At 44.8% G+C, this 16143-nt stretch overlaps 1 protein-coding gene and 1 long non-coding RNA gene across 2 annotated transcripts in view; one reads left to right on the plus strand and one right to left on the minus strand.

Moving 5' to 3' along the window:
* The window catches only part of LOC122456304, a 17807-nt gene continuing 1664 nt past the window's right edge, over nucleotides 1-16143 (minus strand). The window contains exons 2-3 of the long non-coding RNA XR_006275151.1: nucleotides 13586-13590; nucleotides 1-236 (exon numbers count right to left, since the gene is read on the minus strand). This is a non-coding gene — a long non-coding RNA (uncharacterized LOC122456304). The remainder of the gene's footprint in view (nucleotides 237-13585; nucleotides 13591-16143) is intronic.
* Nucleotides 15662-16143, plus strand: part of LOC119841007 (receptor-interacting serine/threonine-protein kinase 2-like) — a 20977-nt gene continuing 20495 nt past the window's right edge. The window contains exon 1 of the mRNA XM_038367863.2: nucleotides 15662-15839. Coding sequence (XP_038223791.1) covers nucleotides 15716-15839 — 124 coding nt within the window. The 5' untranslated portion in view covers nucleotides 15662-15715. The remainder of the gene's footprint in view (nucleotides 15840-16143) is intronic.

Genomic DNA, 16143 nt, shown 5'->3' on the forward strand with positions numbered 1-16143 from the left:
CCACAAGCTCCTGTGTATTCAGATCCTCCTGCACCCAGATTGCCCCACATCTCAACCATCTCAACCCACACCTGGATCCCACCATACTAAGCCCCGCCACACTTGGATCCTGTTGGGCTGAGCCTGCCTATCCACACCTGGTGCACCTGGCACAAAGGGGCAGGGCCCTTAGGTGTTTCTGGGGCAGGCCCAGTCCTTGCACTGTATCAGAGTTGGATGCTGCCTCACCGCTGAGTCTGTATCCCGGTGGGGGAGCACCACAGTGATCTCCCACCTCTATACAGCCAGTGGTCTGTGCTCCCCAATGCCATGCTGGAACCTTCACATTTATTTGACAAATAAAATTTGCAGAATTTTGCAAAATTTTAAAATATTGTGTGCAGAATTTTTATTATTTTGGTGCAGAATTTTTAATTTTTTGCTGAAGAATGCCCTCAGGATTAAATCTGCAAACACACAGAGCACGAGATACACACACCCCAGCCCAGTTCTGCAGGCTGTCCACACACACAACAGCCCAGTCAAGCCAGTCATCTCTGCACAGACAATAAGATATACACACACACACAACCCAGACCAGCCCTGCAGACCTTCTGTATGCACACACGTGCAGTACTGCAGTGTATCTACAAACATGCAGAGTTCTGCAGGATACATACACACAAATGCATAGAGCCCATCCTGATGCATTTTTCAGAGTAGCAGCCTATGTTAGTGTTAGTCTGTATTCGCAAAAAGAAAAGGAGTACTTGTGGCACCTTAGAGACTAACAAATTTATTAGAGCATAAGCTTTCGTGATGCATCCTGATGCAGTATCTACAGTAGCCAGCAAAGCATCTACACGCAGGTAAGTACGTATTATATGTAAACAGCCTAATGCACAATCTACACACACGCAATCCAGCCTAGCACAATATACACAAATGCATATACACCCAGCATGGCATCTGGTCAACCCAGCATAGTGTCTACATATACACACACAACATATAGCAAACTGACTATAAATAGTCCAGCCCAAAATCTATCCAGCACAGCATGGTAGGACAGTCTGCTCACTATTTGCAAACATAGCACAGCCTGCTTCCTTAATACTTAGGTCATTCAAACTCAAATATTGATTATCCAGGGCTGACTTTATACAAGGCTCAAAAAAGGTGTTTTTCAGGTTTTGGCACTACTCTCTGAGAATGCACTGCTTATATTGCAAACAGTTAAGGGGAATCCCACAAATAGCTAGGTAAGGAATCCTAATAGAAACACAATTCCAGTATTTTAACACCTTGACTACTAACGATGTCAAAGGCATTGTATGATTTTTGTTAATTAGAAACATTAGGCATGTTTGTATCTAAAATTACCAACATTCAACCTGGAAAATAGGAGGTATGATTGGCAATGGATAAAATGAGATTGTTCCTAATAGTTTCCAAATCTGGAAAAATAGCTTAATTTTTTTTTACTGAGGGAGCTATTGTTTCAGTGATATTATTGTATACAAAAGAAATGTTTCCATCTTTACCTGCAAGCAGGGCTGTTCAGGGTGAAAAAAACATGCTTAATATAAATGCATTTCCACATTCCACTTTTTCACAGCTAGGAATGTTTCACATGCTTAGTGGGAAAAAGGTATAAACAAATTAGATGCCATACAACTTCATACAACTAACTTCTGGGACTCACCAGTTATCATCAAACATCAAATCAAATTATAAGATTACAAAGCATTTCCAATTTATTGGATATATCCTAGTTAACACCTCATCAGGACACATGAGCACAGGAGCTAGCAGTGGGCTTAAGGTCTATTCAAGCATGTGGGTGCAACTTAGCAGCACCAAATACCCATAAGGACTTACGTGCAAGTAATCCACATACCTGTTATTCATGGGGGATGTTGATCATGGCATCTGGTAGTATCCTTGGGGAGGGAGGGGAGTGAATGTGGGGATGGTGGCAGCTGGCAATGTGCCTGGTGCCGAAGTGCAGCAGTTTGCAGTATGACTTCTGTCTATTAGAAAGGTTAAGGTGGTCTCTGACATGCCCATTGGGGAAACTGATAGTCTCCTGTCCATGATAGGATGTCCAATGATATATTCAAGATTTTAGTCTTTTATGAAACAGTTAAAGTTGCCTCTCTTTACAATTTTTTGAACTGGGTTGTAACTGGGTTGAGGGCAGCTAGATAGTGCCTGGGTCCCCTGACACAGATGTCATTGTTGTGTAGACATGCCCTTAGGTAGCTACGAAGCTCCGGTTCGTGACCTCACAGTATGTTTATTGGTGGGCTAGCATGTACAGGCAACAGTTCGTTAAACAAAAGGTCTATGTCTTTTTATTGCTGAAAGAGAGTACACAGGCAATTTAGTTCCTGTTGCGGTTACATTTTCACTTTCTCTCTCAAGCTGTTACTACACTGCAATTGATTGTGACACTAGCATTTGCAAAGGTGGGAACTCAGTATAGACAGCTTTCTGACTCCAGCAGCCTTTTTCAGCACCGTATCACTAATGCCAGAGAGCCATCTACATTAAGTCCTATCCACACCTGTGTATTTACAATGGGATATTTTTGGTAAAAATTCCCTGCTGTAGACAAGGCTTCAGAGAAGCAACAAAACAGACACACCTGACATTCTCTCTGAATTACTTCCCACATGGTCCTTCCCACTTGTTCTTGTGGTCCCTTGCCGTGTGTTCTTTCTTCCAGTAATAAAAAAGACATAGATCTTTTGCCAAGAAACACTCATTCTGTCATAACGGTAACTCTGTTATATTTCTAAATTAAGGTAACCCCTTTCAGAACAAAACCAAATTAGGGACACTGATTGTCAAATAAAAAACAATTTAAAACATCTTCCAGACTACTTCACTGTAAAAAAAAAACAAAACAAAAAACAAAACCAAAAAAAACCACCAGACTTCCAGCTACTGCAGTCATACACTCTGATGGGTACACACTGCCAGCTGCCATTCTCATGCACATTATGGGCCCTAAATGTACTAGTGAGTACTGCATTCACATATCCTGGTGGGCACTAGAAGCTGTCACTTAAGATGCATTTTGCTGTTTCAGTGAGTACCAAATCACTTGTATAATTTCTAAAGGTTTGTTTTCTTTTTATCATAGTTTATCACCAAAATTTTGGGAGAAGTAGGGGGCATATCTGTATGTGTCATTTCCAAGAATGGTAAACCCCTGTGTTTTCCCATATTGACTAATCTTGCAGTACAAAGAAGGAATTTAGTAGGACATGCTTCATAAAATAACAAGTAATCATGTTCCAGTGTTACTTCCTGCTAACAAAATAGCAGGGCAAAGTCCAGATCCTGTCACTTCCTCTTACACCCATATAGTTCACTCAATTCAAATAGTTGGTTTTTTTTGTTTGTTTTTTTTTTTTTAAGGAAAATTAGTGTATGTTTGAAAAGAAAGTTGTTGTAAGAGCCCAGTTCAGTTCTCTAGTTAAAAGACTGTCAGTGTTTTTGCTCCTGATCTCTGTTTTTAAGTGGCCATAACTGGGATGTAAAAGTCAGTCTGGGATGAAAGCTAGAATACAAAGACTTACACTGGAAAGACAATTGCACAACGTACTGTTTATAGCAGTGTTGTACAGTATTAAAAATAAATAGTCTGTCTATTTTTGAATTATAGGATAGAACTCTCTTATAAATGTGTTGTGTTTTCAGATAAAAATCCATTAAATTCACTGCTGCACAGAGAGCCACTATATGGAAAAAGAAAGGCAGTGTGTCTTAGTGGGTGAAGCAGTGGCCTGAGATTCAGGACCTTGATTCTATTCCTGGTTTGCCTGTGGGTAACCTGGGGCAAGTCACCTCATCAGCATTTGGGGAGAGGAAGCTGTGCAGTCCCAGCTGCACTCCACCGTAGGAATTATGATACCTACGGACAGATTTCACGATGCGTGACAGAAAGGGGCCATGACCGGGACACATTGCAGTGTAGGGTAAAAGTGAAGGAGCTGTGGAATGCCTGCCACAAGGCGCGGGAGGCAAACCACTGCTCCCGTGCTGCGCCCACAAGTTGCCGGTTATACAAAGAGCTGGACGCGATACTCGGTGGCGACCCCACCTCCACTGCAAAGGCCCCTGTTGATACTTTGTTGGCCCACATGCTGGTCGAGAGTGGACCAAGCCAGGAGGAGGAAATCTTGGATGAAGAGGGGGAGAGGAACCCAGAGGCAGAAGATGACTCGGAGGCCAAAGATGCATGCAGTTGGGAGCTCTTTTCTACCCCGGATTAGCCTAGCCAGTCACAGTAGTCAGAGCTTGGCGAAGCGCAAACAGGAGAGGAGGCCCCTGATAAGTGGATCTGATTTGGGGATTGATGAAGCGAGTTGTTGGGGACAGGAGGGTTGCAGGAAGGAGGCTTGTCTCCCACCCCATGCCTAGTCAGAGTGGTGGAACAGGCTGTTGATAGACTCCCTCACTTCACGGAAATCTCCCTCAGAGATCTCCAGGAATCTATCATGGAGATACTTGGCAATCCGCTGCCGCAGGTTCCTCGGCAGAGCTGCTTTGTTTCTTGCCTCATTAACGGTAACTTTCCCGCACCACTTTGATGTGATGGAGCGGTGACCATTGCTGCACACGGCTAGCTGCATAGGTGCCAGGGCGAAAGCAGCAGGCTTGGAGAAGACCCTCCCTTGATTCCCTGCTCACCCTCAGGAGCAAGTTATCTTCCACAATGATCACCTCCTTTAGAAAGTGTGGGGACTGAAATTATTATCAGGCCTACCCTACAGTGCTGGCTCTCTCCAAGAGCCATGTGCCAAGTGTATAGCAGGATCCCGGGAAGAGTGATTTCCCCTGCCCCTGCGGCTACTCACCATTTTGGGGGGCTTGAGGATCCTGTGTGCTTGCCTGGGGTCAGCCAGTTAGTGACAGGTGTATGAGTACTGGCTGTGTTTTAAAGCATTGAATCACTGTTGTCCATGTTGCAAACAATACTGCTTCTGTAAAACGTTGCATTTAAATTTCACAGAGATGACCTTGGGAGGCCAGCCTCCCTTATCAGCGACAGAATGGCTGTGCAGAATTAGAAAGTGTTCAAGAAGAACTAAGGAGGACTTTCTGCGTGAGGTTATGATGCACTCGGCCGCCAAGAAACAGGAATTGAAGGAGTGGCAGGACAGCAAGAAGAGGGACCAAAAGGAGAACGCGGCACACCAGAAAGAAGCCATGGAGCGGCTCCTAATAGTTATGGAGCGCCAAGTGGATACGCTCCAGGCGATACTAGCTCTTCAAACCAAGCAGCTCCATGCCCACCCTCCCCTGCAGCGGCTGTTGCAAAACTCTTTCCCATGCGCAACACACACCCCACCAACACACTCTTATCAACCTCCTGGCTCCACTCTCAACCTGCAGCATTACACTTCTTCCTCCTCACAGTCCGGCAGTGTGGACTCCCACTACTCACTGCACTCAACACCCATCCCTCAGCAGTTTGGCCCTGCTGAAATACAGCACTGTACTCCAAAGGAGAAGGTTGGGTATGATCCCTGGACATACACAAATCTGTAGCTGTCCCGGGACCCCTCCTCCTCTTGAGAACTTCCCTTCCCCCATACTCCCTCCCCCTCCCTGCTGATGATTTTTTTCTTTTGACTCTCTCCTCCAGTTGTTGTCATTTAATAAAAGAATTGTGTTTGTTTGGAAGCAATCTTTATTCTATTAAGCAAAAGCAAAAATAGCACTGCAAAGCAACATACAGTAATGTTAAGGCCCTGTGGCAGAGCTCCGACCTTGTCCCCATGGGTCCCACGCTTCCAGGCAGTTTATTCTAGCTCAGAGGCTCACTTCAACCCTCCACGTAGCCCTTCTCTCTCTCTAGAGTCAGGGTTACAGTCTACTGAGCCCTTTTCATCATAAGCCAGCAAGGAGGTTGGTGAGAGAACTCCCATAGTCTCTGTTGTCCCTATGGGCTTATTCCAGAACAGTTTAGCCTCCTGTCCTGACAGGGACCTGTCTTCCCCTCCCAGGAGGTGTTTCTGTAGTGGTGGGTTGGGGGGAACCCGGGCCCGCCCTCTACCCCGGTTTCCAGCCCAGGGACTCTAATAGTAGCAGCTGTTGGCAGCTGACTTTTCCCTACCAGAGTTGCTACTTTTCCCTGGGCCACTTCCGCACAGCTCCCCCGCTTCTCTCTCTTAACACCTTCTTCACCCTTATCTTAGGGCTCTCTTTCCAGTGGCTTGAGGGTGTCTTCGCTACCCAGTCCTTCAGAGGCACTTCCTCTCCCCTGGCTCTCCTCGGCCTGATTGGAGTGAGCCCTTTTATAGTATCAGAAGGGCCTTAATTAGAGTCAGATGTTCACATTAGCTTAATGGCTTCAATTGACTCTTTGCAGGCTAATTGGATTCATGTGTCCACCCTAGCCTGGAGCAGCCCTTGCTCTGGTCAGTCAGGGAACAGAAAACTGCTTATCCAGTGGCCAGTACATCTGCCTTGTAGTACTCTGCTGTACCCAACTGGCCTGGGTCTATCACAGCCCCTTCTTGCATCATGTGCACCAATCAACTCCTAGCATTTACAATCACTGCAATCCTGAGCACAGCAACAACAATTAGTGGCTTTCATCTTAAAATTGCTGCCTCAAGGCATCCCTGATCCTTATGGCCCTGCACTTTGCCCCTCTAATAGCCCTGGTCTCTGGCTATTCAAAGTCAGCTTCCAGGCGCTGAGCCTCTGTGGTCCAGCCCTGAGTGAAGCTTTCATCCTTCCCTTCACAAATATTGTGGAGTGTACAGCATGTGGCTATAAGCATAGATTGACATTGGCCATGTCCAGCTTCCCATAGAGGCAGAGCCAGTGGGCCTTTAAATGGCCAAATGTACACTCCATAGTCATTCTGCACTTGCTCAGCCTGTTGTTGAACTGCTCCTTGCTGCTGTCAAGTTGCCCCACGTATAGCTTCATGAGCCACAACATTAAGCAGTAGGTAGGGTCTCCCAGGATCACAATGGGCAATTGCTTCCACAGTGCAATTGCCACATGCCTCTCCAGTGACAGGGCAGCTCTCATTCTCATGTCCTTGTATCGCAGGGCTGGGGCGAGCTCATCATCGAGTTGCAGTGGAGTTATTCCTTTCCTCATGCAAAAATTCTGCAGCCACTGCTCATCATCCCAGACGTGCAACATGATTCGATCCCACCACTCAGTGCTTGTTTCCCGAGCCCAAAAATGGTGTTCCACTGTGGTCAGCACTTCCGTAAATGCCACAAGCAATCTCATGTCATAGCTACTACGTGCGGCGAGATCAATATTGCACACCTCTTGCCTTTGTAGTTTAAGGAATAACTCCACTGCAACTCGTGACGTGTTGGTCAGAGTGAGCAGCATGTTGGTCAACAGTTCAGGATCCATTCCTGCAGCCAAAAAGAGGCAGGGCGCACAGTATACAAACTGTTGAAAGATGGCACCAAATGCAGACGGAAGCACAGGGATTGATGGGATGCAAAGTAATGCATAACAGGGCATTGGGACTGGACCCAGGATGCCCCGCAACCCCCTCCACTTTCCCACAAGTCTTAGTAGCAGAGGAGGAAGAGGTGCTCTGTGGAATAGCTGCCTAGAGTGCACCACTCCGAATAGCGCGGCAAGTGCCACAAGTATGAACACACTATTGCGCAGGTAGCTGACAGTGTGAACACACAACAGCAGTTTCCCTGCTGCGCTCTCTGAGCAGTGCTGTAACTGCCGGCGCTGTAACTTTGCAAGTGTAGACATGTCCAAAAACTTTGCAGACGTGTGGAGACTTGTATTTTCTTCCTACAGAGGGCAGTGACAACTGTCATGGGAGAGGACACTGGAAAACCAAGCAAGGAAGCAGCAACTGTAGGAAGACTGACAGCAAGGTGAAACCTCCTTCTTGTTCATCCCAAGTAGTTGTATCTTTTCTGCGGAGTAGAAGAGGAAGTGATGATCTCTTTGGGATGCTGCATTTAACTCCTGTCTGGTAGGTACCAGTTGCTAAATTCCCAGAGGCTTAGTTTGACAGAACTTGATTCTAATGGAATCAAGTTAATTATAAGCAGAGAGTAGCTTACTATAAGAGTGAAAGTCCTTAATTGCTTCAGTATATTTCATTGGACTTTCACTCCACTTTCATATAAGCAAATTCCCTACAAATGGGTTCCACATTACAAACATTTTAAAAAGGAAGCCAAAAGCAATTTGCTGTGTTCAGATGCCTTTTTGTAGCTCAAACCCTAGCTTTGATTTCACACATTTCTGCCTTGTTCTGAGATTTTAAAAAAACAGGGATGGGAGTTTCAAAGTACAGAAGACATTAAAAATTCAGCAGAGGCTTCCTGAAAAGACATTCAATAGATAAAGTGGCGGGAAAGGGGAGAAGGGATGAGGTGGAGAGGAGAAGAGAGAGAGAGACTGAGTGTGAAACAAAATAAAGAGAGAGTAAGGAGGCATGGGATGAAGAATCAAACAGATGAGGAGACAGGAGAGGAGGAGAAACAGAAGGCAAGGAAATGAGAGAGGATGGTGGGAGAAGGAAAGAAACACAACGAGGAAGAGAAAGAAGACAGAGGAAAGGATGAAAGTAGAAAGACAAAACACAAATTATTATTATTTTATTATTTATGTTATAATAATGCCTAGAGACTCCTGCCAAGATCAGGGCCCCTATGTGCTAAGTGCTATACATACACAAAGTGAGAAACTGTCCCTATCCCAGAGAGCTTACAGTTAGGAAACAAAGGCACAAAGAAGTAAAGTGACTTGTTCATGGGCACACAGCAGTTCAGCGGCAGAACTGGGAAGAGAACCTGATACAATGGATAGATTTAAATCACTGATTGTAATCATGATTTAAATCATCAATTTTTGTAGTGTTATGCATTTGTAATTTTCAATTATTTTTCTAAAGAAAGACTGATTCTCATTGGTTGGTAACTGTTAATACATGCTGATTTTCACAAAATATAGCCTTTACACTAAATGTGGTGCTTCTTTTTGCTAACCAGAAGGGTACACTGTCTGGACACATTTATTTAAGCAAAAATATACCTTGACTTACATTTACTCAGATTCTTAATTTTTACATTTTTATTATGTTAGAAAATGATGAATGATATATTTCTTATTTACTAGATGATATTTTTTACTTCTGATTTGTGTCAAGCGGTACTTGGAAAAAAGATTATCAAAACATATTTTGCATTTAAAACCCCCAACTATTTTATTAAACAGAGGAAGTATTATTTATAGTTAGTAAATTGGACTGATTGGTTTTGGTCACCACATCCTTCAAGATTTTAGAATTAGTAGATTTCATCCTCTTATACCTGGTTTTTATTCATAGATTGGAAGAGGAAAACAGGCCTTTCTGCTTTTTCACTCCCAATTGGCTTCTTACTTCTGAATGAACTAGTCATTGAATTAAACTACTTGAATACACTGAAATGAAGAAAATGCTCTCTTTCTGAACCTGCAGAAGAGGCTTCCAGAGTTAGAGAGTGAAATTTCTCTTGAACACTATCAGAGAAGAAGTGAATGACCGGTATTGGTCTACTACATTCACTGTACAAAAATTCTTAGAAAATACGAAATTATATCATTTCCCATCCCATTTCCAAGTAGATGTACAATGTAACTCCAAAACAAAGACTCTGTAAAGGTTTTTGTTACTACAGTATGGAGGCATCAGTAGCGACTCCCGTAGTTAAGTTTGCATTGGTAAGCAGGGATGTAAGAGGAAGTGAGATTGGTGGGAGAGCTGAGGAAAAGTGATGGTTGAGTTTCAAGAGGCCAACTTGAGGAGAAGAGAGGAGCTCTGCTTTGACTAACCATCTATTAGTTCTATTAGATAATCTGTGCTTCACCCTGCTTTCCTGAGGGAGAATCAGTTTCCAAATGACATAAGGCAAGTTTTAGGCATTGACCATAATGAGAGGCATTGCTGAACTGCAGTATCCCAGGGGGAGTCGAGAAGGCGGACATAGAGGCAGTGGAGTTGCTTGTACTACACAATGCTGTAGGGTGCAGACTACTGCCTTTTGTCCTGGCCAGCCAGTTTTGCTCGCTGGTGTATATGGGGGTGCAGCTACGGCTTAGCCTCCTCCCAATTCTTTTTGCGGTGCCATGCACTCCCAGAAGACTAAAGAGGGTGCAGCTGCTATATTCTCTTGAACACATGGGCTGGAATTTTGTCTGGGTCTTACATAGGCCATGCAAGGGTGGGATGTCTTCCTGTGCCATCGCCCCCCACTCCCCCGGCACATTCACATAAGGACCAGGCATAATCTAGCCCTTACTTTGTCATTTTGCCATTATTGGAACCATTTAGCTGTGATTATGCCATAACTGAATAACCTGGTGATTTTGTCCTTCCTCACACTCTTCCATTGTTTGTTACTTTTGTTGCATCTAAAACTAGATAGCAAGCTCTTTGGAGCAGGGACTGTGGTGGGGAGGGGTTTACTTGTTCTTTAAAGTATCTAGCATGCTATTGGACGCTGTATAAATTATGAGACTACCTTCAGCCTCCAGTAGTCTAGGAGGAGTTCCCTGCATTTATTCAGGTTTATTCAAATTATGTATTGGGTGCTATATATTAAGAAGTTTTAAAAAACTAGGTAAAGCATCTAATAAATAATTCATGGTGTTATTAATTACACTATTAGAGTTGTTCAGCACTGTCATTCTCCAGGAGGCTTTTCTTTTAATCATCTGATTAGTGAGAGGATGACAAGCCAAAGCTATTTTCTAACATCACAATGTGTGGGTGTTTGTTGGGAATGAGGAAATGCTTTCCTGGAAAAATAAATGGGATGCCTTAGTTCAAATGTGGACAACCGTCCTAAATGCACATCAGCATTCCGCATTTAGACATTTAAAACAACACTTCATGAGTATTTTTGTGCCTACCTGGTATCCAGTCATTTAAATGAATATGGTCTCATGGGTACAACTGAGGACAGAAATGTATACATATAAATTACAATTCCCATGAAATATAACAAAACACAATATTCAATACCCATTAAACGTCCATACATTAACTCCACTGCCTGGCACCAGATGAGAATGATAGCATTTTACACCCACTTTGCACAGGTACAGATGACTCCACAATGGGCAAGACAAGAGCAAATCAGGCCCTAACTCTTCATCAAAGCCAGTCAGGTTCAGATGCTCAACTGGAATAACCAGCTTGACACTTCAAAGAAGAATTCATGTGACCACTTCTCACAGGTGCTCACTGAACATCGGTACATCAAAAGCTGTGGTATTTGGGTCACTTGCATGTCTCTGCACATAGAGCCTTGCCATCTGATACTCTGCGTCACTTTTTCGTATTGTTCATACATGCTCAGATACTCTCTCTGTTACTCTGTGGTCTTCCTTGAATACTGCTGCCATAGAGACACATCAGAACTTAATTGTAGGACCAAGTTAATTATTTAATACAACTTTTTAATACAAGCATACCTAGAGTTGTCCTGTTTGAAGTCCTATAAACAGCTTTAAAACACCAGAGCTTTAATCTGCACCATCCTTTGGACATTACTGTCTTAATTCCTATATTGTTTATATAATACGGATGATTTAAGACCAGCTAGCTATGTATTTGGATTGCTTTTCTCTTAGCGTGTTTTGTACACACAACCCAGCTTAGATGATTTTTAGAGATGTGGCTGTGGCAGATAAGTAAATTGGCACTGAAAAGGCAAATTTTTGGTTCTTTATGGGTTCTTATTTGATGGGACTAGGAAAAAGTCATTTTTCAAAATTTAACTAATTTTTTTACCTCTTGGAAACTTAGTGGCCTTAGCAGTTGTTGAGCTTCTGTCTTTTGTGTTAGATGTAATGGTTGATCACTGTAGTCTTTAAAAGTCCCATGGCACCTCTTGCAAAAATTGGGGTGTTAGCTATAGTGTTCTGGATAAATCTCAGTATGAGTAATTATACATGCTGCCCATTTAGATTTCTCCCTGCAACTACCGTCAGACACACAGGGTCAATTCCATCCCTGGTGTATGTAACAGTATCCATGGTGTGTTGTATTTATTTGTTTATTGAATAATGATTTAGTCATATCAAACACAGCACTAAAATTAAGCTTTAATAGTTTGGCTGGCACTGTGTCATGTAAGCTGAAAATAATAAGCAAGATAGCATCAACCAAAGGACACTGAGTGTTTTGCTACCCTCTGTGCATAGCATGTAGAATCATAGAAATGTAGGTCTGGAAGGGACTTCGATAGGTCATGTAGTCCAGTCCCCACACTGAGGTGGAACTATCTAGACCCGAGGTGGGCAAACTACGGCAGCCCGTGAGACCATCCTGCCCGGCCCTTGAGCTCCCGGCCGGGGAAGCTAGCCCCTGGCCCCTTCCCTGCTGTCCCCCCTCCCCTGCAGCCTCAGCTCACCGTGCCACCAGTGCTCTCGGCGGCAGGGCTGCAAGCTCCTGCCATGCAGCGTGGCGGCGTGGCTGGCTCCAGCCAGGTGGCACGGCTGCCAGTCCTGCTGCTCTGAGTGGCATGGTAAGGGAACAGGAAGCGGGGGGTGGGGGGGTTGATAAGGGTCGGGGATCCCAGGGGGCAGTCAGGGGACAGGGAGCAGGGGGGGTGGATGTGGATGGGGGAGGGGTCCCAGGGGTCTGTTGGGGTGGAGGGTCCCAGAAGGGTGCGGTCAGGGGACAAGGAGCCGGGGGGTTGTATGGGTCGGAGGTTCTGAGGGGGGCAGTCAGGGGACAGGAAGTGGGAGGGTGTGGGGGCCCAGGCTGTTTGGGGAAGCACAGCCTTCCCTACCCAGCCCTCCATACAGTTTCCAAATCCTGGTGTGGGCCTCAGGCCAAAAAGTTTGCCCATCCCAGATCTAGACCATCCTTGACAGGTGTTTGTCAAATCGTTGGAGGTTTGTAAAAAAACTCCAAAGACTGAGATTCCTCAGCTTCTCTAGGTAATTTGTTCCAGTGCTTAACTACCTTTACAGTTACCAAGTTTTTTCTAGTGTCTAACTTAAATCTCCCTGGCTGCAATTTAAGCACATTACTTCTCTTGTTCTCAGTGGATAAGAACAATTTATCATTCTCCTCTTTATAACAACCTTTTATGTACCTGAAGACTGTTATGTCTCTCTATGTCTCTCCTCAGTCTTTTCTTCTCCACACTAAACAAATCCAGTTTTTTCAATCTTTCCTCATAGATCATGTTTTCTAGACATTTAATCATTTTTTGTTGCTCTCCACTGGACTTTCTCCAATTTGTCCACCTCTTTCCCAAAGTGTGGTGCCCAGAACTGGACTAGTACTCCAGCTGAGGTCTTATCAGTGCTGAGTCGACTGGAAAAATTACTTCATGTGTTTTGCTTACAACACTGCTATTAATAATCCCAGAATGATGTTCACTTTTTTTTTTGCAACAGTATTACATTGTTGACTCATATTTAATTTGTGATCCACTATACTCTTTTTCTGCAGTACTCCTTCGTAGGTAGTTATTTTGTGTTTGTGCAATTGATTATTCCCTCCTATTATTGATTATTCCCCCTAAGTGTAGTACTTTGCATTTGTCCTTATTGATTTTTCATCCTATTTATTTCAAACCATTTCTCCATGGAAAACTGAATAGGTGCATCAGAGTGTACACCATGTGTGAGTTTCAGGGAGTCATATCCTTTTTCACTATTTCTGTGAAAGTGAGCACTTCAAAAAAAAAATCTCCAAAGGCATTTTTAAGGACAGGTTTTTTAATTATAAAGGGTTTCTTTTTTTTTCATGTGTGATTACAAATGTAACACGGAGTCTATGACAATGACTAATGGTCTATAAATACCTAAGACAGTTATCATACTGTTGATGTCATGCTTACAGAAATGTAGGCCATGGGCATTGTTAAACAGAGATCAACGTGGAGGGGTGAAGGGAAGAGGTACTCATAATAACTTGACCCCTCTCTATTCAGTCTCCTCAATCCCTGATGGTTGTTGCCCACACCCTTGCTGCCATTGTCTCCTCTCCAGGCTCCTGTGCCATTTCTCACTCTCTGAGGGGCACGTAGGCACAGACTGGATACTAATGCTGCTTCTAGTAACACTCATTTCTATTCGGATAGCCATGCAGCTTTGAGGAAATCATGTGATGAGCTGTTCCCTGCCTCCTATCCTTGGCATTCTTCCTCTGAAACCACAGAGCCGAAGCCACATAATGCTGGTGAAGAGAGGCTTTTCAGGCTCACTGGAAGGGGGAAGGGAGTATGTTCAGTGGTTCTGCCTCCTCTCTGCATGTAGGGCAGGGGTGAGCAAACTTTTTGGCCCGAGGGCCACGTCTGGGAATAGAAATTGTATGGCGGGCTCACAAAATTGGGGTTGGGGTGTGTGAGGGGGTGAGGGCTCTGGGGTCAGGCCAGAAATGAGGAGGTCAGGGTGCGGGATGGGGATCAGGGCTGGGGTTGGGGTGTGGGAAGGGGTGCAGGCTCTGGCTGGGGGTGTGGGCTCTGGGGTGGGGCTGGGGATGAGGGTTTGGGGTACAGGAGCGTGCTGTGGGCTGGGATTGAGGGGTTCGGAGGGCGGGAGGGGGATAAGGCCTGGGGTAGGGGGTTGGGGTATGGGGAGAGGCTCAGGAGTGCAGGCTCCAGGCAGCGCTTACCTCACGCTGTTCCCGGAAGCAGCAGCATGTCCCTTCTCCAGCTCCTATTCGGAGGCTGCCCTGTCCGCAGGCATCACCCCTGCTGCTCCCATTGGCTGTGGTTCCCAGCCAATGGGATCAGGATCAGGCCCTTACTTGCGGTTCCCAGCCAATGAGAGCTGCGGGGGCGGCACTTGGGGCAGCAGCAGCATGCAGAGTGGAGTCCCCGGGCTGCCCCTATGCGTAGGAGCCAGAGAGGGTCCGTGCTGCTGCTTCCGGGAGCCACATGAAGCAGTCCCTGACCCTGCTCCCCGGCTGGAGCTTCGGAGCGAGGCAAGCCCCAGATCCCACTCCCCAGTGGGAGCTCGAGGGCCAGATTAAAATGGCTGGCAGGTCAGATCCAGCCTGCGAGCCATAGTTTGCCCACCCCTGGTTTAGGGGCTGATCCAAAGCCAAATGAAGATAACAGAGAAACTCCCATAAACTTCAGCAGGCTTTGGATTAGATCCTTTAGAGGGTATCATTTACAAAACTACACTTACACTATACTCTGTAAATAAAGCTGGATACTCAAAAATATGATTGTTTTCTCCTTAAAGTTCCCCTCCTGCTAGTTGCTGAGCACCCTCCAGTTCCATTAACTTTGATGAGAATAGATGCAGCCCAGCACCTAGCAAGATCAGGCCCTTACTACATATCCATTTCCTCTGTGCACACTCTACTGTAACCCAAAAGGGAATGATTTTTCATGTCTTTATTTAGACATGTCTGGATTTTGATTCACCCCACTGTAGAGATAAGCGTGGTTTGCAAAGTCTGGATCCAGATTTGAACATCCCTGTGTTTTGGGAGGTACTTGGATCCAGGATGATGTTTCTGATACATCTCAGTTTTATCGTTTTCTCTTCGTACTGGTGGCGGTGGCCGTCACAATGTCCACTCAACCTCTCTAACCTTTTCTATAACCTCTTCTTGCCTATTTCAGCAATTAACTGGCCAGCCCATGAAGAGAACCTAGATGACTGTAGTCACTAAGGAGTTACAGTTTGCACACACAACTAGGGGAAATTTTGGATGTGCGTAGGCAGCCAATAAAAGAGGAGATAAACAATGCAGCTGACTCATACCCAGCCAGGCTTAGACTGTGATTGCATCACTGTTCCAGGCAGATCGCCACTCTTTGTTGCAGTCGCACTTGCTCACTCCTGTAGTCTCTATGCCCACACGTCTGGAGGTAAGTCTCAATATTCTTTGTATGTTTGTTTTTACTTCTTTATTTGGATACTGAAACATAAAATAAACCCCCAGCCTCACTTCCCTCATAAGGATGGAAACACTTTCACTGTGAATGAAGTGTAAAGGTAGTTTTTAAAGGATCAGCTCTTATGATGCAGGATTTTCCAATGCATTTCAATGAGACATTTAAAGCCTCTGACAACTTTCTGTAGTCCCCTTCATTCAAATTGCCAGCCTTGAGAAGCTGTGGTTAGAAACCACATTGTAGTGTGGGCGGTAAAATGATACTAGATTTTAAAAGA

The sequence above is a fragment of the Dermochelys coriacea genome, chromosome 12 (assembly GCF_009764565.3).
Source record: "Dermochelys coriacea isolate rDerCor1 chromosome 12, rDerCor1.pri.v4, whole genome shotgun sequence".
NCBI classification, from domain to species: Eukaryota; Metazoa; Chordata; order Testudines; family Dermochelyidae; genus Dermochelys; species Dermochelys coriacea.